Source organism: Enhydra lutris, unplaced genomic scaffold, assembly GCF_002288905.1.
Source record: "Enhydra lutris kenyoni isolate GAN:26980312 unplaced genomic scaffold, ASM228890v2 scaffoldscaffold9, whole genome shotgun sequence".
Taxonomy (NCBI): domain Eukaryota; kingdom Metazoa; phylum Chordata; class Mammalia; order Carnivora; family Mustelidae; genus Enhydra; species Enhydra lutris.
The window spans coordinates 66,465,233-66,488,584 of NW_019154093.1; the positions used below are offsets into that span (position 1 = coordinate 66,465,233).

Sequence of the window (23,352 nt, forward strand, 5' to 3'; positions counted from 1 at the left end):
CATTGACAATAATACAATAATAGTAGGGGACTTTAACACTCCCCTCACTGAAATGGACAGATCATCCAAGCAAAAGATCAACAAGGAAATCAAGGCCTTAAATGACACACTGGACCAGATGGACATCACAGATATATTCAGAACATTTCATCCCAAAGCAACAGAATACACATTCTTCTCTAGTGCACATGGAACATTCTCCAGAATAGATCATATTCTCGGTCCTAAATCAGGTCTCAACCGTTATCAAAAGATTGGAATCATTCCCTGCATATTTTCAGACCACAATGCTCTGAAGCTAGAACTCAATCACAAGAGGAAATTTGGAAAGAACCCAAATACATGGAGACTAAACAGCATCCTTCTAAAGAATGAATGGGTCAACCAGGAAATTAAAGAAGAGTTGAAAAAATTCATGGAAACAAATGATAATGAAAACACAACGGTTCAAAATCTGTGGGACACAACAAAGGCAGTCCTGAGAGGAAAATATATAGCGGTACAAGCCTTTCTCAAGAAACAAGAAAGGTCTCAGGTACACAACCTAACCCTACACCTAAAGGAGCTGGAGAAAGAACAAGAAAGAAACCCTAAACCCAGCAGGAGAAGAGAAATCATAAAGATCAGAGCAGAAATCAATGAAATAGAAACCAAAAAAACAATAGAACAAATCAATGAAACTAGGAGCTGGTTCTTTGAAAGAATTAATAAGATCGATAAACCCCTGTGACTTATCAAAAAGAAAAGAGAAAGGACCCAAATAAATAAAATCATGAATGAAAGAGGAGAGATCACAACTAACACCAAAGAAATACAGACAATTATAAGAACATACTATGAGCAACTCTACGCCAACAAATTTGACAATCTGGAAGAAATGGATGCATTCCTAGAGACATATAAACTACCACAACTGAACCAGGAAGAAATAGAAAGCCTCAACAGACCCATAACCAGTAAGGAGATTGAAACAGTCATCAAAAATCTCCAAACAAACAAAAGCCCAGGGCCAGATGGCTTCCCCGGGGAATTCTACCAAACATTTAAAGAAGAACTAATTCCTATTCTCCTGAAACTGTTCCAAAAAATAGAAATGGAAGGAAAACTTCCAAACTCATTTTATGAGGCCAGCATCACCTTGATCCCAAAACCAGACAAGGATCCCATCAAAAAAGAGAACTACAGACCAATATCCTTGATGAACACAGATGCAAAAATTCTCGCCAAAATACTAGCCAATAGGATTCAACAGTACATTAAAAGGATTATTCACCACGACCAAGTGGGATTTATTCCAGGGCTGCAAGGTTGGTTCAACATCCGCAAATCAATCAATGTGATACAACACATTAATAAAAGAAAGAACAAGAACCATATGATACTCTCCATAGATGCTGAAAAAGCATTTGACAAAGTACAGCATCCCTTCCTGATCAAAACTCTTCAAAGTGTAGGGATAGAGGGCACATACCTCAATATTATCAAAGCCATCTATGAAAAACCCACTGCAAATATCATTCTCAATGGAGAAAAACTGAGAGCTTTTCCGCTCAGGTCAGGAACACGGCAGGGATGTCCGTTATCACCACTGCTATTCAACATAGTACTAGAAGTCCTAGCCTCAGCAATCAGACAACAAAAGGAAATTAAAGGCATCCAAATCGGCAAAGAAGAAGTCAAACTATCACTCTTCGCAGATGATATGATACTATATATGGAAAACCCAAAAGACTCCACTCCAAAACTGCTAGAACTTGTACAGGAATTCAGTAAAGTGTCAGGATATAAAATCAATGCCCAGAAATCAGTTGCATTTCTCTACACCAACAACAAGACAGAAGAAAGAGACATTAAGGAGTCCATCCCATTTACAATTGCACCCAAAACTATAAGATACCTAGGAATAAATCTAACCAAAGAGACTAAGAATCTATACACAGAAAACTATAAAGTACTCATGAAAGAAATGGAGGAAGACACAAAGAAATGGAAAAATGTTCCATGCTCCTGGATTGGAAGAATAAATATTGTGAAAATGTCTATGCTACCTAAAGCAATCTATACATTTAATGCAATTCCTATCAAAGTACCATCCATTTTTTTCAAAGAAATGGAACAAATAATCCTAAAGTTTATATGGAACCAGAAAAGACCTCGAATAGCCAAAGCAATATTGAAAAAGAAAGCCAAAGTTGGTGGCATCACAATTCCAGACTTCAAGCTCTATTACAAAGCTGTCATCATCAAGACAGCATGGTACTGGCACAAAAACAGACACATAGATCAATGGAACAGAATAGAGAGCCCAGAAATAGACCCTCAACTCTATGGTCAACTAATCTTCGACAAAGCAGGAAAGAATATCCAATGGAAAAAAGACAGCCTCTTCAACAAATGGTGTTGGGAAAATTGGACAGCCACATGCAGAAAAATGAAATTGGATCATTTCCTTACACCACACACGAAAATAGACTCAAAATGGATGAAGGATCTCAATGTGAGAAAGGAATCCATCAAAATCCTAGAGGAGAACACAGGCAGCAACCTCTTCGACCTCAGCCGCAGCAACATCTTCCTAGGAACATCGCCAAAGGCAAGGGAAGCAAGGGCAAAAATGAACTATTGGGATTTTATCAAGATCAAAAGCTTTTGCACAGCAAAGGAAACAGTTAACAAAACCAAAAGACAACTGACAGAATGGGAGAAGATAATTGCAAATGACATATCAGATAAAGGGCTAGTGTCCAAAATCTATAAAGAACTTAGCAAACTCAACACCCAAAGAACAAATAATCCAGTCAAGAAATGGGCAGAGGACATGAACAGACATTTCTGCAAAGAAGACATCCAGATGGCCAACAGACACATGAAAAAGTGCTCCACATCACTCGGCATCAGGGAAATACAAATCAAAACCACAATGAGATACCACCTCACACCAGTCAGAATGGCTAAAATTAACAAGTCAGGAAATGACAGATGCTGGCGAGGATGCGGAGAAAGGGGAACCCTCCTACACTGTTGGTGGGAATGCAAGCTGGTGCAACCACTCTGGAAAACAGCATGGAGGTTCCTCAAAATGTTGAAAATAGAACTCCCCTATGACCCAGCAATCGCACTGCTGGGTATTTACCCTAAAGATACAAACGTAGTGATCCGAAGGGGCACGTGCACCCGAATGTTTATAGCAGCAATGTCTACAATAGCCAAACTATGTAAAGAACCTAGATGTCCATCAACAGACGAATGGATAAAGAAGAGGTGGTATATATACACAATGGAATACTATGCAGCCATCAAAAGAAATGAAATCTTGCCATTTGCGACGACGTGGATGGAACTAGAGGGTATCATGCTTAGCGAAATAAGTCAATCGGAGAAAGACAACTATCATATGATCTCCCTGATATGAGGGTGAGGAGATGCAACATGGGGGGTTAAGGGTGTAGGAGAAGAATAAATGAAACAAGATGGGATTGGGAGGGAGACAAACCATAAGTGACTCTTAATCTCACAAAACAAACTGAGGGTTAATGGGGGGAGGGGGTTGGGGGGGTGGGATTATGGACATTGGGGAGGGTATGTGCTATGGTGAGTGCTGTGAAGTGTGTAAACCTGGCGATTCACAGACCTGTACTCCTGGGGATAAAAAGATATTATATGTTTTAAAAAAATAAAACTTAAAAAAAAAAAAAAAAAATTTAAAAGTGCCATGAATATCGTGATTGTATTTTTAATGCCTTTTATCTTAGAAGACTGTGTAAAAGGTATCAATAATTACCTCTTTCTCCTGGAATATAAATAACTTGGGTGGCACAAAAAATATACTTTCATAGCAATTTCATCAGATACATAAGACAGAACCTAAAAAGGTACTTCCTGTTTTTCACATAAGTGAAAATGACATAGTAAGTCATTTTCATACCCAGATTAGAGAATAGAACCCAGATGGGGAAACAATGCTTTGTGGCTGCCTAGAAAAATCCTATATGAGACAGACAGAAAGCTAAATTTTTTTTTTTTGAAGATTTTATTTATTAATTTGACAGAGAGAGAGATTGCAAATAGGCAGAGCAGCAGGCGGGGGTGGGGTAGGGTGGGGTGGGAGCAGGCTCCCTGCTGAGCAGAGAGCCCGATGTGGGGCTCAATCCCAGGACCCTGAGATCATGACCTGAGCTGAAGGCTCAGTGGGTTAAGCCACCCAGATGTCCAGAAAGCTAAATTAAAACAAAAACAAAAACAAAAAAAAAACTATGTACCATGTGGATAGGATCTTAAGGGCTTATATAGAGACTGCCAATTCTCACAGTATACTTCCTCTCAAATACCTTCATCTATTTTAAACATGAGAACAATAACAATGCACCCCTCTACCAGTCTAGAGAATCAGGCCAGGTTCACCCTAGTTTAGTTCTTGTCAGTCTGAATGATAGATATACACACGATGAAGACAAGGATCTTTTAAAAAAATGTTATGCTTAAAAAGAAGCAAATGCCTCTAAATGATAAGTTATGATAATTTAGACCAAAATATGATGGAAACGGGCTAGGTTAACTTTCCCTACCAGAAATAAAAATAAAACCAATATGAAAAAATATATATAACCCATTAGCTTAAGGATTATTATACACCTTTGTCTATCACAAGATTAATTCATTCCTTTTTTTCCTTTTCCATGGCAACCATCAGTTCTTGAAAAGTACACTGTCTACAGGGGCGCCTGGGTGGCTCAGTGGGTTAAGCCGCTGCCTTCGGCTCAGGTCATGATCTCAGGGTCCTGGGATGGAGTCCCGCATCGGGCTCTCTGCTCAGCAGGGAGCCTGCTTCCCTCTCTCTCTCTCTCTCTCTCTGCCTGCCTCTCTACTTGTGATCTTTCTCTGTCAAATAAATAAAATAAAAATCTTTAAAAAAAAAAAAAAAAAAAGTACACTGTCTACAAAAAAGAATACTAGACTGAGAATCAAGAAACTCCACTTACTTTCTCCAATACAGAAATGTTCAGAAGGGCTTTAAAGTGTAAAGCAGACTTGGATTGGCAAGGTTTTTTAAAGTATGCATTTTATCAGAAGACAAAAGAGATAGCAAAAATTTTTGCCAATTTCAATGTAATAACTAAGAGCAAGTGATGAATACTAAAAGGTGAATCATTTATACCTTTTCTCTGATTCTTCAGAACCAAAGGCAGTATTTCTGAGATGACTGGCCAGGATGTCAATTAAATGGAGATACTCATCCTAGGTAACGCAGAAAATACAGAAACCTCTAAAGCTGTAGAGACAGCACTGGTGTCCGATGCTAATGTATCTTCTTGCTGTAAATATCTATTTTAAATTATGCATTCCAGGAAGACATATTGAGGGATACCTCATTTCATAGATTCTAGGATGCACATTTTTTTGTATTATGATATATCTGAAATAGGAAGGTGTCCAACAAGCAGTTAAAACCAGTGTTGGCCATGAGCAGTCAGAGTTGTCACAGATCATATATAGACGAACATCAGAACACAAATATCAAACTTGGAAAACGAGTATCAGCAGCTTGGAAGAAAACCCTGGAAACTCTTTCAGCCCCCTGGAATCAAGACTGTTGGATTAAAATTAACCAACTTCACACAGGTGGTTTAAAAGCCTAATATGACTGGCTTTTGGTTCTCCTACAAATTCTTTTAAGAAATGCTGTGTCACAAAGCTGTAGCCGGCACAGAAAATATTATAATACATGCTTCAGAAATGCAGAATAAGTTATTTGGAAGAAATGAAAAGGTTTTAGGAAAACTTAGCCAATTTAATTAAATTTCCCTGTTTTTGTATGCAGAAGTTGGATATAAGATTAAAATTTTTCTGCAGCTAAATTTCAGTGGTCCATTCCAATGAGGAGAAAAAAGATCTAAGTTACAGGAAAATAGTATAAAAAATTCAGTATTAAAAAATTTTGTACCCACTAATGTACTATATAAAATAATAACACCTTAAAATTCATGATATGTAACAAAATCTATCTGCAGTTTACAGTTTTCCAAAACATTTTTGCTAACTACTATTAAAAAAAACACCTTCTTTGTAGTATTACCTGTAAACCACAGCAGCCTACAGCATTCATTATGGAAGCATTGTGAATAACTCGGTAGGAGATTCCCAGTTTTGTTGCTCTCAGAATAAGATCACTGTGTGTGGTAGCCCTGTAGTGAGAAAAGATCAAGTTGGATGAAAGTAACCAACACTGACTTTTTAAGATGGTAAAAGTGTAGTATTTCATGAGTTGTAGTTGATCAAAGGTTATGGGGGCTGCTTTTCCTCAATTTTTGGGCTTTCTGACAAGAAAAGTGTTAAGTCTCCACATGCCCATCATAAAGCTGAACTGCACTTGTTACACTCCTAAAGCAGCCTGGGCAGCTATAGAGAAAGGGAAGTTTCACTTGCTCTTTTGTCCCATTAATACCTGCAAAGACATCTGTGGAATGTAAGCTCAGCAACTGGACTGAGAAGCAATTCTCAAACTTCTTAGTTTTAGGTCCCCTTTAAACTCTTAAAATGACTGCTCTGAGTTCTAAATTATGGCACAATTAGACCTACTCTTTGATTTCTACTCTACTTTGAAGTTTTCTCTTTTGTGTTTTGAAATACAACAAGGCAGATGGTACAGAACATTTCTGTAGCCTGTCATTCTTTGCCTTTATATTAGGGTTCCATCTGATATAATCATAGTTGGACTTTACATCTGTCTACCAGTGATTTTATTTATAACTGTTTTCAGTCTGGTTACTGTATATATAATTAGTGTGTGTGCATGTGTACATGTGTGCGTATCCTGCTTGTTGCCTTTCCTTTTTTGAGATAAATCTAATGGTTATAATTAGATAGACTGTGAGGAGAGAGAATATACATTAATATAAATATGGATACTGTGAAATGTAACCGCACATCAATTTAGAACTGCATTATTAAAGGCTTTTCCCCTTGATGAAAACTCCAGGCCCTGCTGGGGAAAACAACATTAGCATGTTTGAGAAACTACATATAAACCACCAGAACCTGTCAACTGGTCAATGCATACCAAGTAGGAAGATCAAGGGCTCTCACCCCATGAGGCAGTCAGGAACAGATTAGCAAAGGCCCACCAGGGAAGTCTGTTTTTAATCACACATAAAATAAAAACTAGTATGAAAAACAATCATTAATTTGATTTAGAGTAAGCTTTTAAAAAATAATATAAACGCCAGTTATAAAAAATGTTTTTAATATCATCTTCAGACTTTTACTATTTAACATTAAGATTAAGGAAAACTGAATTAGTTACTTGCTGAGTTATCTGAATAGATGAGCAGAAAGAAAACCTGGTTTAAAATTGTATCTCTCTTTATCACAACTTCATTTAAAATGACCAGATGTGGTTGGTGTACTATGGAGATTTAATGACCTGGCGAAGTGATTTGATTTTGTGAAGCTGCTATAAATGTGATTAAGTAAGCCCCTCAGATTTCTGCTATGAAAAACTGGTATTTTATTACCATGATTACCCAAATTATATTGCTTCATGAAAAGAAAAAATTGGTTTGAAACACAGGCTTACACCATTATACTGGGCATTCCTTCTAGTCCGGCTTCATGAAATCGTTTCAGTTACGGTAACTGGAAAAGTACATGTGTGTAAAGACAGACTTACTACTATTTCTGGGCACATGGCTCTAGTCAAAATCGTGTGTATTTCTGTATGTGTGTGTGTGTATACAGGCCCAGAGTGGAGCTCACTTAAAACTAAACAAACTTTATCTTATAATAACATTAGTTTGTAGATAAAGTATTGCCTTATTTGACAGTGCTACAGCTTATGATCTGAAAATTCACTAGTATTTGCAATAATATGGTGAAAGTGATGTTCTCACAAACCACCAGAAGCACTAAAATTGGTACAGTCCTTTTTTTTTTTTTTTTAAGATTTTGTTCATTTATTTGAGAGACAAATATTATTTTATTTAAAAAAATTTATTTGAGAGACAGAGCAGAGGGAGAGGGACAGAGTCCCTGCTGAGCATGCAGCCCAATGCAGGGCTTGATCCTGGGACCCTGAGATCATGACCTGAGCTGAAGTCAGATGCTTAACCAACTGAGTCACCCAGGCACCCTGGTACAGTCCTTTTGAAAAGTAATTAAACAATATATGCTTGAAAATACCCAAATTCAAAACTTCTGATTTTCTGGGTATTATAAACTGATTTTGGAGAAAAAAAAAAATCTAAAATGTGGGGAAGGGAGAATGGAAGGAGGGGGAAAGGATCATATATATTAATCCCAACATGGAAGCTTTACTTATATTGGAGAAATAAATGGACTAATAAGTAATAATGTTGACATTTACTGGATTAATTACTAGATGCCAAATAGTGTTTGGAATGCAAACAATCAAATCACCTACATAAAAGCACAAAGAAGACAAGTGAATAAAGATGTTTTTGTGAATGTGTATGCCATGAAGGAAAAGGTACACAGCATTATGGATAAAAAATTATGTGTTCAATGATTATAAAACACATATAGTTACAGAGCATTAAAAAAAAAATTTATTTATTATTTGACAGAAAGAGACACAGCAAGAGAGGGAACACAAGCAGGGGGAGTGGGAGAGGGAGAAGCAGGCTTCCCGCTGAGCAGGGAGCCCAGTGTGGGGTTTGATCCCGGGACCTGAGCTGAAGGCAGATGCTTAACGACTGAGCCACCCAGGTGCCCTGTTACAGAGCATTTTAAAACAAGGAATGGAATTAACAAAATGGAACCATCATTAAAATTTGTTTCATGATGATCCTGTTCAACTATTCTTTATGGGGATAGTAAGCTTAAGACTGTCATCTCTCACATGACTGGGTTGGATCTATTGATGTACTGTTTTTTTAAAAAGTCATTTATATTCTTTATGTGATTAATGTCCACATTTCTATCAATAACCTGGACAAAAGGGAAAAAGAACTACATCAACTGACTTAACTGACTTTCAATTACCTTCTTCAGGAATTTAAGAGTGGATAATGATGATGGTTACACTACTTAATGCCACTGAATTGCACACTTAAAAAGGACTAAAATGGTAAATATTATGCTATATAAACTACAATTTAAGAAATATGAGAGGGGCACCTGGGTGGCTCAGTGGGTTCAAGCCTCTGCCTTCGGCTCAGGTCATGATCCCAGGGTCCTGGGATCGAGCCCCACATCGGGCTCTCTGCTCTGCGGGGAGCCTGCTTCCTCCTCTCTCTCTCTCTGCCTGCCTCTCTGCCTGCTTGTGATCTCTGTCTGTTGAATAAATTAAAAAAAAAAAAAAAAGAAATATGAGAATAAGGAATTTAAGTAATTTTCTCTTCTTTTTAAAGTTTTTATTTGGATACGTGGAAAGGGGCTTAAAAGTAAACAAATAATTTTTTATTGTTATATGTAAGGAAGAATTTCAATGCTTTGCTGCATTCTGTATTCTCTTCCTGGTTAATCCATTTAAGGCATGCATATAAATCATAATTCTGACCTCAATTAAAATGTACATATTCCCTACCATACCGTCTCCCAAGTACTATATCCCAACAACTGTTTCTCAATAGTAATCCAGAGAGTAAATGAAAAATAATTGTAGGACAATAATTACTACCCAACTCTGAATATAAGATTTTACATGATGAGTCAATGACATAGAGCAAATTAATTGTCTAGGAGTTTAAAAAAAAAAAAAGAAAAGAAAAGAAAGAAAAGGTACTCGCTTCTGAATAAATAGTGGAGGATTCATGGAAGAGGTAGCATCTGAACAGGGTATTAATCTATTTTACTGAGTAGAAACTGGGGAGGATTAGAGTTAGCATGTTGTATGGTATACTTGAAAATTGTTAAGAGAGTAGATCCTAAGATTGCTCATGACAAGAAAAAAAATAGTTTTCTTTCTTTTTTAATTTTATTTATTTGACAGATCACAAGTAGGCAGAGAGTCAGGCAGAGAGAGAGAGGGGGAAGCAGGCTCCCCGCTGAGCAGAGAGCCCAATGTGGGGCTCCATCCCAGGACCCTGGGATCATGACCTGAGCCGAAGGCAGAGGCTTTAACCCACTGAGCCACCCAGGCAACCCTCTTTCTTTTTTTTGTATGATGGATGTTATAAGTCATAAACTTACTGAGGTAATCAATGATTTGACGTAAGTCAAATCATTTTGTTGTGTACCTTAAACTTACACAGTGCTGTATGTCAATTAAATCTCAATGAAATAGGGAATAAAATAAACAAACTGGTAAGAAAAGTCTATTTTAAGAAAAAAGTAGAGCAAAGACATGGAGGATGAATATTGCAAAAACATTTACGAAAGGGCAAAGAAGTAATCTGGGCTCTAACATATTTAAAAAGAACAGTAGCTAAAGGAGAAAGGAGATAGACTGTTAAAAGATTTAGGCCATGGAAAGTCACTTAAGGTTTTGGAGCAGGGTAGTAACATCCCTGAGGCACTTCTGGTAGGCCTCAATTCTTCATTTATGTGGAATTCTCCCCTTCCCCCTCCCACCCCGTTGACCTCCTCTACAATTTCCACCTACAGAATTCTACCCATACCCAGCTCAAGCACCAACTCCCCCATAAAGCCACCAATGAAAAACTCCAAACTCTATGCCTTTAAATTTACACTTTTCTATCCTCATCCTTGACCCCACCTTTCAGCAGTGTGTCAGAGTTAACCATTCCTTCCTCTCTAAAGTCTTCTCTTTTCTTGACTTCTATGATAACACATTCTCTTGATTTTCTTCCTCCTCTGGCTCTTGACAGACTACTAAATGCAAGTCTCCTAAGGATTGATCACCTTCTCTTCCCTTTGTTCTTTCCTACTGATTTCATTCATTTCTCTGGCTTTAAACACCCTATCTCTCCCTCTCCCCTGATATATACTCATAACTTCAAAAACCACATATCCCGGGTAACGCCTCCCTTGAGCTCTAGCAGCAGATATCAAATTGTCTGCAAGACGTCTCAAATTTAAAACATTTCCAGAACCAATTCTTGTCTTCTGCAATTATTTTCCCTACAAGTTTTCACCATTTCAAGAACTGGCACCAACAACTACTCAGTTCCTAAAGCTGGAATTCTGGAAAACTTGCTTCTTTCCTCTTCCTCACCTATTACATTCACACTGGCATTCTTCCTTCTCAACTTTTCCACTTAGCCTTTTTCTCTCCTCTACCAAAGCCACCCTGCCTCCCTAAAATGCACTCAGTGAAAGCAGTCAGAGTGATCATTTAAGAATCAATCAGATTGTGATTTTTTTCCTGCTTAAAATCCTTCAAAGATTGATCAGAGTACTTCATCTTTTTTTTTTTTCTTTTTTTAAGATTTTATTTATTTGCAGAGTACACACACATAAGCAGAAAGAGGGGCAGGCAGAGGGAGAAGCAGGCTTCCCCCTGAGCAAGGAGCCTGATGCAGGACTTGATCTCAAGACCCTGGGGTCATGACCAGAGCCAAAGGCAGACACTTAACCGACTAGAGCCACCTAAGTGTCCCTACCAGAGTACTTCAAACAAAATTCCTACACCCTCCAAGGTCTTACATGATCTGGGCCCTACCTACCTCTTGAACTCCTCACTCCCTCTCCCAGACCCTCTCCCTGTGCTCTTCCAGATCCTCGAATACAGTCTTGTAGTTCCCTCTGCTTACAGTGCTCTTCCCTTCTGCTATGCTTTTTATTTTTCAGATACCTACTTAAACTACCCCAACAAAAAGGATTTCCCATATGACCCCATAGAAATTAGCCTATTCCTGTTAGTCCTTATTTTTTCCCTTACAGGCCTACCAAAATTTTAAATTTGTTATTTCCTCTTTGATTGATGTGGACTTCCTCTACTAAACTATAAACCCCATGTTTTATCATCTAACATACATCCAGCACGTCAGAGTTCCTGTTGTGAGATAGATGTTTCAAAGATATTTGTTGAATGGACAATGCCAGTCCAAGATATGCCTGGTCTTCTCTTGTGACCCCCAAGCAAAATATTAAACAACTCTTTCCCTTATTATTTAATTGATATCTACTATATTGTAAAGTAAGCTAGAGATAAAAGTGTGAAGGACAGCCTACAAACCTAGAGTAGATGTACACATTTATAAAAAAAAAATACATTGTGATGCAATGTATGAAAACACATGAATGAAGTGTCAGCAGTTAGGAAGAGATATAACTTCTGATCCGTGTAATAAATGACTGCATCACTGAGAATGTGGTATTTGAGTTAGGCTTCAAAAGATGGTTGGACTTCTGACAATCAGATATAGAGCAAAGGGCACTACAGATGAAGGAAAGAGTTTGAACAGATGTATAGAATGAGAAAGCAGATGATCAGGGAAGGAAGCTGGTTGGCATGAGTGTGGGCTTTAGGACAAGAAGGACAGGCAGAAGGGAAGGTTGGACAGTATTTTTCATATCTGGCCAATGGATGGAGTTAGTAACTCTCATTTTGAGCTCAAATAAGATTTCCAAATTGTAGTTTCAAAATATAAATTTAACCACAACATGGGTCTACATCGGGACCAGGCAATACGCTACTGTATTGAACTGGGAATAAAACGATATAAATATTGGGGCTGGAAACTGAGTTAATAATTAGTCATGTCTACATGATGAAGCCTCCAAAAAAATCCTTGAACTATGGCATTCAAAGAGCATCTGGGTTGGTGAACACATCTATGTGCCGGGAGGATGGCCCATTTCAACTCCAGGACAGAAGCTCCCATGCTTGGGACTCTTCTCTCTTCATGTACCTCTTCATCTGGTTGTTCCTCTATAGCCTTTATCATATCCCTTATTATATAACAAACCAATAATTGTAAGGAAAAAAAAAAAAGGAAACTCAAAAGCAGTGCTTCTCATACTAGTGAAAAGCTAATACTTTCTAAGTTCTAAATTGTCATGGAAAAATAGTTCTGTAAAATGCAATCAAAATTAGCGATTAGAAAAATAAAATATGGGGCACCTGGGTGGCTCAGTGGGTTAAAGCCTTTGCCTTCAGCTCAGGTCATGATCTCAGAGTCCTGGGATCGAGCCCCACATTGGGCTCTCTGCTCAGCAGGGAGCCTGCTTCCCCCTCTCTCTGCCTGCCTTTCTGCCTACTTGTGATCTCTCTCTCTGTCAAAGAAGTAAATAGAAAATCTTTGGAAAAAAAAAAAAATGGGACTTTGGCCAGAATCCAGTGCAATAAGAAAATCCTAAAAGAGTTTCAAGACATTTAATATATAGGTTTTTTTCATTACCTTTTACTATTTTGTGGCTTAAAAAAGAAAAGAAAAAAAGCACTCCTGGGTGGCTCAGTGGGTTAAGCATCTGACTTCAACTCAGGTCATGATCCCAGGGTTCTAGGATGGAGCCCCACACTGGGCTGTATGCTCAGTGGGGAGTCTGCTTCTCCCTCTCCCTCTGCTTGCTGCTCTCCCTGCTTGTGCTCTTTCTTCCTCTCTGTCAAATAAATAAATAAAAATCTTGGGAAAAAAAAAAAAAGGAAAATAGGTACTGCTAATTTGGAGGAAGACTTACTTTTACAGAAAACAATGTCAGAGGCTAAAACAATTTGGACATTTTAAAATATGTGATTGCACAATGTCATTTGCAACCAAGTATAATAATGAAACACAGGGAGAGGGTGGTGGGGTTATGGACATTGGTGGGGGGGGGTGTGTGCTGTGGTGAGTGCTGTGAAGTGTGTAAACCTGGCGATTCACAGACCTGTACCCCTGGGGCTAAAAATACATTCTATGTTTATAAAAATTTAAAAAATTAAAAAAATAATGTAACACAATCTCTGGCACACCACATTGATGTAAATTACTTTTTTTTGACAGACACATGCACATGTAACTCCATTCTTTTAAAACATCCTTGGTGGCGAATTCATAGTGATTTAATTGTCCTTATGTTCCTTAAATCTGTGACATAAATCTTGGGTCACCAGCTGGAAACAAAGAACTCCTATGTTTGGCTTGACATTAGAGATTGATGATGCTTAACTAGACAAGTAGAAACCCATCTTTTTAGTAACAGGGAAGAAAAGAGCTCCCAACGGATATAAGAAATTGAAATTTGAAGCTGGACAGATTTTAAATTCAAGGCAAGTGTGACAATACTGCTAAATATGAGGTGATTAAAAAAAGGGGGGAAAAAAGCCTAAGAAAAAAGTAGAAGATGTTTGTGATTTACCTGCATAATAAATAAATGGTACGTATGACTCTTGATAATATAATACACTTATTAATAATGATATAGTAAAGTTATTTGATGCCCTAAGTTACCTTCTAAAAGAACAGCAGGAACAATGATACAAACTTTAAAGAAATGACACTAACTAACCAATGTAAGTGATACATATGATGACATCCTTATCAAGCAGATTTTCTTCATTAAGCTCAAAGATAATTAAAGTTAATGAAATTTTAGAACCTAGATAAACATAGTCCTTTATTAGGACCTGGCAAGTAAAAAGTTTTAAATATAACAGAGTAATTCTTACTGATTTTTTTTTAAAAAAGCAAATAAATTAAAACTCAAAATACCTGCCTTGACTTACCCAAATGGATCACCAACCACAAGGAATGCAACATCACTGATATCGGCATCCTTTAAAATATTATCAGCTTCTTGTTCCACTTCTTCTCTATCAGCAAGAATCAATTTTCTTCCATAAAACTCTTCCTACAGATTTAAGTTCAATATCAAAATGAGACAGCAGGTGACCATTTCAACATATGTACGTACACACACACGCACGCACGCTATCAATCTTTGTCTGGGGCTGGTGCAAATCTTGGCAACCATCCAAACACAGATCATTGAATAGGACTCCTCAGTGAGCTAGCACTCTATATCATGTTGCAATTAAACTCTGTCTTTGGGGCTATCTTAATATCCCAAGAGGAGGTAGACCTAACATCTGAGGCTTTCTGCATTTTAAATTTACCTCTAAATTTGAGTCTAATAGATCAGGCAGAACATTGTAGAATGAACAGAGAACAAGCATGCATGAGCTTTATTTCAGAAACAGAATAATACAGAATATGTTAAATATTATAAACATACATGGTAATTTAGGTTTTATTAAATTTTCCATAGGAAAACCTACAGGACCCTGGCTAAAATAAAAGGTAAATTCAATAAGAAAAAAACAGAAAATTAAGATTTAGTTACCTACAAAAGCAGCAAACATTGCTATATAATTGCAGGAAAGATTAATTTAAAACTGTCAGATCCTGCTAAAAAGGCAGACTTGCAGAGGAAAGAAAAAAAATTCTAATTATAAAGGAAGGCTCTAGGATAAAGTGCTTTGTGAACCAATCCCCTTAAGTTCAACTCTAGAAAATAAACCCAGGAGGCTGACCTTAACTGGAGTGGCAGCATGTAAGTAGAGAGAGTGAACTAGTGTGCTAATGGTCATGTGGTAGTGGTTACAAATGATTATGCAAGGTCATGAATCTTATTAACTGATTTCCTGTGGAGTATTATGTAATTCAAATATAGTAAAAGTGAATGCATAGACAAATACTATTTCTTACATGCTGAGAAGTCTGTTGGAGTTATAAGGATTATATCAGATGTCAAACATTACAAGGATTGCTGTACTCAATAATACCTGTCAAGCAAAAGAGTAAATAAACAAATGTCTAAGCATTTGAAGATAAAGGTCACAGTACAAACTGATAATTATTGCCTAATACTTAGCTAGAATCGGTCCCTAAAATGTGAAAAAAGATCCCTTCCCTTTTTCTGCATATCTTCTCAGAGATAATGCTCTAGAAGTTCCCAATGACAACAATGTTTGATGAAAAATATTCTCCTTATTTTCACTTTTACCATGTTATTTTTTCTTAATCATGAATTTGTATATAACTTACTTCAATTTCATGAGCCCAGAAAACTTATTAGTGGTAGAACATTTATATTCACATATATCTAAGAAGACACATATGATTACTGAAAATTGAAGGAAATGATTATTTTTTCCTAAACAAACATTTAAGATCAAAAGGCACATGCTACTAGCTTAATGCTAGCGTAATCCTAAATCCTATCCAATATTATATAAATGATTTAACAAAAAAACCCCACTCTCAAGACTTCTATCATATATCTCTCCATATTTATCACTTATCCTACCTAAGAAACATTTCATCATTTAATTGAAACACGTTTATTTAAAAAAAAATTATCCACATATGCACACCTGTGCACACACACCCAAACACTCCAGTATAACCAAATGGCTGATCCTCCTGGGGAGGGGGGAGGTTAAAAAGAAAAAAAGAGCACAACCAGTAAGAAACCTGGTATTACATTCTTTTTAATTTATCTACCTGGTTATTTATTCATTCACTCACTCGAAGAACATTTTTTTTTTTTAAGATTTTATTTATTTGACAGACAGAGATCACAAGCAGGCAGAGAGGCAGGCAGAGAGAGAGGGGGAATCAGGCTCTCAGCCGAGCAGAGAGCCTGATGTGGGGCTCAACCGCAGGACCCTGAGATCATGACCTGAGCCGAAGGCAGAGGCTTTAACCCTGAGCCACCCAGGCGCCCCATCGAAGAACATTCTTGTGCACAACCTCCACACCAAATTCTAGGCCTGATGTTGGGAAACAGTGGTGAATAAGACATATGTGTCCCCTGTCCTGTGACTTATAATGTCTAGTGGGGAGTTACCTACCACATCATTAAGTGCTATAAGAGCATGGAACCTAGTAAGAGTCAGGGAAGGGGAGGGGTTAAAAAAGGGCAGTATTATTTAACAAATAATTTTACATTTATATATTACTCAATGACTGATTAGACAGTTTTTGTACAGTATCACCCTTAATCTTCTCCACTCATGAAAATCAAGGCAAAACTCAAAATTCATTCCTGCTTTAAGGTGACGGGTTTTATGAGGAGGACAGGGTAAAAATTCAAAATTAAAATTGCTTTTGGGTATTTCTGGAAGGATACATAAGCAATTAGCAATAACTGCCTCCAGGAAGGAGAACCAGGATCGAAATCTTTCAATGTATATGCCATTTTGTATCTTTTAAATTTTATGCCATTTAAGGTATTAACTAGTTTGAAAATAAGCCAGAAAAGTAGAGGCTAGAAGTAGGATACCTAAACAAGAAAACAAAACCCAAAGAAAACCCCAAACACTCTAACACTGAAAGAAGGAACAGAGAAATAAGGGCTTACGAAAGGGACTGAAAAAAATTGGAAAAGTACAAGTAAAACCAAGAGAAAGTAATGTCATGAAAGCCAGTTTCAAATAGTGATCAACTATGTCAGAAGTAAAACAAGAAGTGAAAACTATCCTGTGGCATTCTCAGCTACTAAATAATTGTTCAACAAACAGAAATATTTCAGAGGAATGGAAGTAAACTTGCAGGAGTCTGAGACATGAGTGAAGTAGGGACAAGAAAAGTATACTGCTTCTTCAAAGGGCTTTGGATAAAGAGACAGAAACAATAACAACTACGGAGAAGAGGGGAGAGATTTCAGAATGAACAAAATCTGAATATGGTTTCAAGCTGAGGGGAGAAGGATGTTAATATATATCAAACATAACAAAGAAAGAATAACTGATGGGAATAAGGTTTCAGAGAGAGGAAGAAGTTTGGAAAAAACACACCTAGTAGAGTTGTCTTCAACACACTGAGAACCTCATCTAACAAGTCATTTTCTAAGACTTGGGGTAAGATAGATTCAGATTTAAGGGAAGGACAAATGGGAAGTTAATAAAGGTCACAGATGATTGCCTCAGTTTTCTCAGTGGCAAGTCTATCTCTCCACTATCAAGCCACAGCAGCTGGATAGGAGGACAAGGAAGCAGAGTGAGCTGGTATCCAGATGAAGTAGATTAGGAAGAAAAGAGAGGGAAATGATATACTGGAAGAAAAGGAAATTATTTTTGTGATGCCCAAGAACAAGTATAGCGAATTATTGTGCTTATCTCCTCCATGCTTTTGCTCACAATTATTTTTTTCTTTAGTAAGGAATACTCTTCTTCTTCCCTTTACCAAATCTTATCCATAGTAACTATCTCTTTTTCTTCCCTTTACCAAGTCTTATATATACTGACAAAATTTTAATACATCTACATTAGATCACTCTGGGTCAGGCATAGTTCTAAGAACTTATGCATATGAATTCATCTAATCTTCACAACAATCTATGAGACAGTCCCTATTTTTATCTCTGTTTAAGAAATAAGAAAAAGAACACAAAGTTAAGTGATTGCCCAAGGTCACAGAACCTTGGTTGACTGCAAAACTTTACATGTACTACAGATTAGGCACAGGGGTGGCTGGCTGGCTCAATTGGTAGAGCATGCAACTCTTGATCTCAGAGTCATGGGGCTTGTGAGTTCAAGCCCCACACTGGATGTAGAGCCTACTTAAAAAAAAACCAAAAGACAGGGGTGCCTGGGTGGCTCAGTGGGTTAAGCCTCTGCCTTTAGCTCAGGTCATGATCTGAGGGTTCTGGGACCGAGCCCCGCATCAGGCTCTCTGCTCAGCAAAGAGCCTGCTTCCCCGCACCCCCTGCCTGCCTCTCTGTCTACTTATGATCTCTGTCAAATAAATAAATAAAATCTTAAAAAAAAAAAGGCAAAAGACCAAAAAACCAAATGAGGAACTGACAGGCAGAGCTTAGTGATCGCCTCTGCTTTCTGCATGATAGCTACAGCCCCAAGGTTAGCCCCCTTTGGCCAAAGCAGCTTCATCTATTTACCCTACCGAGCTGTATAAATATTAGCATTTTCTATCTAGACATGAAAACGAAAGAAACGAAACAAAAAGACTGGGATGCATTATTTTAAGAGACAGCTCAAATACCATCTATTCCATAGTATTCTCTGACCACCACGACCTAAAGTGATCTTCTTATATGTATTTCAATTGGAATTAATAACCAGTAATTACTTAATATCTGAGAGAGCTTCTATGTAATTCATGAAAACAACACTGGCTTAAATAAGATCATCTAAGTTCTTCCCAGCAATATAATTTTACAGTTTCTTCTTCCCATTGTTGTCATGAATTGTATTTAAATCTCCCATTATTAAGTTTTCCTGAGTATAATACAGATGAATCATGAACTACTTGAGAACAAAGACCATAGCTTATGCCTCTTTGTATAAGGCACTACAGGTATATTACACCAAATGGCACATAAAATTATAATTCATTCACAGAAAGTGCCTCAAAATTCAAAGTGTATACACTAAACCTCTTTCCTGGATTCACAGTCTCTAGTTTAATTAACTTTTGAATAATACAGAACATATAAATAATACTACCTATTTGGCAATTTGAAAACAACAGCTTTCAATGTAAGAAAAGAAAAATTACAGACTTTTTTTAAAAGATTTACTTAATTATTTGAGGGCGCCTAGGTGGCTCAGTCAGTTAAGCATCTGTCTTTGGCTTGGGTCATGATCCCAGGGTTCTGGGATTAAGTCCCACATCATGGGGCTCCCTGCTCAGCAGGGAGTCTGCTCCTCCTTCTTCCTCTGCCCCTCCCCTGGTTGTGCTCTCTCTTGCTCAGTCTCTCAAATAAATAAAATCTTCAAAAAAAACCCATAAAAAATAAAGATTTATTTATTTGAGAGAGAGAAAGAGATATAGCACAGGAGGGTTAGGAGGGGGCAGAGGGAGAGAATCTTCAAGCAGACTCTCCATGGAGTGCAAAGCATGACTGGGGTTCCATCTCAGGACCTATGAGATCATGACCTGAGCTAAAACCAAGAGTCTGACGCTTAACCAACTGAGCCACCCAGATGCCCAAAATTCAAGATTTCTTCAGCAACATCCATGTATGCCATTTATAAAATACTATTTTGTGTGATTATTGATAAAAGCAAGCACATATTCATGAAGAAAACAGACTTTTCCAATCTTTTTTATCTGCTACACAATAATTATCTAGTTATTGAGACCAGATTGTAAATATAGGTATGAACACATAACAATTTTTAAAAATCAATTTCTTTTTAAAAAAAGGTAGACATGAAAGGAAATAAAGTCATTGAAGAGAAAGTGGCTCTGAGATTTTACTAGGCAATAAAAGGCATGAATTTATTTATACCTTACTTTATTCCAGATAAGAGTCATTAAAGGTGGCTGATGTTGCACAGCCAGTTGCTCAGGGAAAAACATGAACTAAGGACCTGGAGGAAGTTACGAAGAGCAGACCAATGGAACTTTGTGATACACAAAGCATTTTGCTTGAATCCTACCTTCTCTCGGGACATTCTCTGAAATCATTATTTTGTAAAGCTATTATCCATCCTGGAGTATAGACAGACATTCTATGGTATAAACGTTAAAAGTGGTGCTTCTCAACTCAGGACTGTCTTGGCTTATATTCTGTCTCTATCACTTACTGTCTGTATGACCTTGGGCAAGTTTCTCTGTGCCTATAAAATGTGAGCAGTAGTTACAGAGTGGTAATCCTGTTCTACATATAAAACACTTAGAACAGTGCATAGTAAGCCTTCTATAAATATTAGCACTTATTATTGTGGAGGAACAGATAGTCCAGCACCTTAACAAAGTACACATAAGTTACCTGTAGGTGAGGCTGGGCCCAGCCCCAATAATACGTTTTGGGGAAAAAAAAAAAAAAAAAAAAACTTGTAAAAATTGTAGCAACCAAAATTACCATTTAGCTAGCACTTAAAGTTTATAAAGCACTTTCAAATACATCATCTTAATAAAATCCTATATAACCCTCCAATTGGTTATTGTCTCCATTTTCACAAATGAAGCTACTGAGGTTTAAAGAAATCTGGAAGTGTTCATTAACAACTACCATTTCTCAACATTTCTGCTACAGGTACTACATTAAGAACCTATGAGGTAGGCATTATTATCCCCATTTCACAAAGTAAAAAAACTAAAGCTAAAGGACTTGTCCAAGGTGACATGGTAACATGTAACAGAGAAGACAAAGTCAGGTCCAACTTTCCTCTATGCTATGCTGTGACACCTAATTCTATAGAAATGCTGATTTATTATCTGTTTCTATTCTCTTGGATGAATTTTAGTTCATTCTAGTTCTCCTTGATCACTGGTAAGAGAGGAATATTTATTATCTTGAACTGAGATACTTTGGTTCCAACCCAACAAATCAGAGTCAACAAATCAAAGCTGGCCATTAGACACAACTTCCACATGAGTGCATGGCCAATTCAAGTAGCAGTCTTTAATTCCTTAAGTTTTTTTTAAAATATTCCTTAAGATTTTTGAAGTAACTTGGGAGACGAGAATTCTCTGGGCTTGTGAATCTGAGAGAACGGAAGACCTGAAATTCTCTAGGTCACCTTTTTGTTCAGAAGCCTTGATAGACCAGCTAAAATCCTCTCCCTCCTCCTATAACATATCCATCACTCTCTTCATCTTAATTTACATTCTATTTGGAGTTTGACAATGAACCTGAACTACTTAACCCCTCCTTCAAAGTGTAGAGCCCTTAACAAGAGCAAGCTAAATGTATGATACATTAACAAATCCTAAGGTATTTATGAAGTTCCAGGCTCACTCTCTCTCTCTCTCTATATATATATATAGAGAGAGAGAGTCTCATAGGAGACTATGTATATTAACCTTACCTGCAGTCTTCTTAAAGTTAAGACCTCTCTGGATAGGGTACTGACAGAAAGGCGATTACCATTCCCTATGGAAATACTTCAAAGGCAGAAGCTTTCAGCTTGGTTTCTGAATATATAACCAACTCATTAAGGCTATGTCAGTACCTCATTAGCACTCAACTCAGAAAAAAATTTGACTATCTCATGAAATAAGGGATTTTGATAACTATCCCCAGGAGTGTAAAATAACTTTCTTATTTATTAGAGAAAGCCACAAAATTAGACTTGTAAAGTAAGACAAAGCACCCTTTCATTTTCCAAGTCACTTCGTTGTTGTATTATTCCCATTCCTGCGATCCTTAATGAGCAGGGATATATTTTAAAGGATTTAAACAAGTAGACCTGAAAATTGGGTTCAGCTTAGCGTAATGAAAATCAGCTGTTAGCTTTCTTCCGAGGAACTGAAGAACCTTAACCACCTACCAGGGCTTCCTTCCCTACAGTCAGGATTGAAGTATAGGCTTCTAGATACACTCGACTGCAGCGTCTTACAACTTCCAGGCCCTTGACTGTGATGTCCTTGGCATCGCCCAGGCCCAAGCCGATCAAATAAAGCATTTCAAAGTCCAGGGGGAGGAAGACTGCAGGACGAAGTGAACAAGAAAAACAAGCGTCAGCTACACGGAAGATACGTAAAATCTGGCGATGAACATGAAAATGAAAACCAAGATAGCACAAGAAGGAACGGCAAGTCACAAGCGAGGTCTGAGAACCTTACTTCACGCCTCTTAAATAAGGATTCTGGAATGAGTGTTTTTAAAGAACCCCATCCCCCCTTTTTCTCGTTACACCAAACTAAGAGCAGTCAGTTACCCTCTAAAAACTGTAGTTGGGTCCCCAAACTGCTAACTGCAGCCTTTCCGAAAAACCAGCTACCGAACGGGCAGATTCGCGCAGAGCGAATACGCACGCCGCCGGCCTCACCTACGGTGCCGCAAAATGCGCCTTTACTGCACTTTACGACTAGCTGGTGGGGCGGGCAAGCCGGCCTCTGGGGGTGGGGGGCGGGGATTAGGGAGAACTGGACCTGATGTGACCCGCCGGCTGCTGGGCGGGGAGGGAGAGGTGAGTTGGCCAAGGAAGTCCATCCAGAGCCCCCCAGCATGACCTCTGGCAAAGGACGAGGAGTACCCGAGATCCCCTTAGCTCGTGGCTTTACACACCCCCATCCTAGGACAGGGTAAGTGCAGGAGCTCTTCGCCCGGGAGGAGCTGGCCCCGAGGGTGGCCGCGCTGTCCCTCGCCGTGCGCCTTTCCTCTTCCAGTCACACGAATGGGTGGCGGGTGGGAGGGACTTTTCTAATTTGCCCGGGTTTGCCCGAGTGCAGATATTTCCAACCTCGCCTTTGCATTCTGCTGTTGTTTAACCAGCTGCCTCCCTGGTGAGGTGTCAGTTTAGCAAATCTGGCCTTCAGTGTGATCCTGATTTCCCAGCGGGGCGATGATGCTTGGGGTTAGCCCCCAACCCCGAGACCTCATTCCGGAGGGCCCCAAGGGGTGTGACTGGGATATGCCTCAGTCATCCTCATTGTCGGGAAGCCCAGACATTCCCCCCGCCCCCGCCATGCTCCTGTGCCTAGAAAAGTGACATTTAAGAGTGCTCAGGAATTTCAAACTTCAGTTGCTTCCACAGGGGGAATTCCTATCAAGTGGTTGGTTAGATGTAGTTCCGATATCGGAATGGTTTGTTTT

At 38.2% G+C, this 23,352-nt stretch overlaps 1 protein-coding gene across 1 annotated transcript in view; it reads right to left on the reverse strand.

Annotated features, from left to right (window-relative positions):
• The window catches only part of LOC111143015 (diphthamide biosynthesis 5), a 54,447-nt gene extending 31,852 nt beyond the window's left edge, over window positions 1-22,595 (reverse strand). Inside the window, exons 1-4 of the mRNA XM_022496421.1 lie at window positions 22,475-22,595; window positions 22,085-22,242; window positions 14,567-14,691; window positions 6,074-6,182 (exon numbers count right to left, since the gene is read on the reverse strand). Of these exons, the coding sequence (XP_022352129.1) occupies window positions 6,074-6,182; window positions 14,567-14,691; window positions 22,085-22,219 (369 nt within the window). The 5' untranslated portion in view covers window positions 22,220-22,242; window positions 22,475-22,595. The remainder of the gene's footprint in view (window positions 1-6,073; window positions 6,183-14,566; window positions 14,692-22,084; window positions 22,243-22,474) is intronic.
• Window positions 22,596-23,352: the final 757 nt, after the last annotated feature.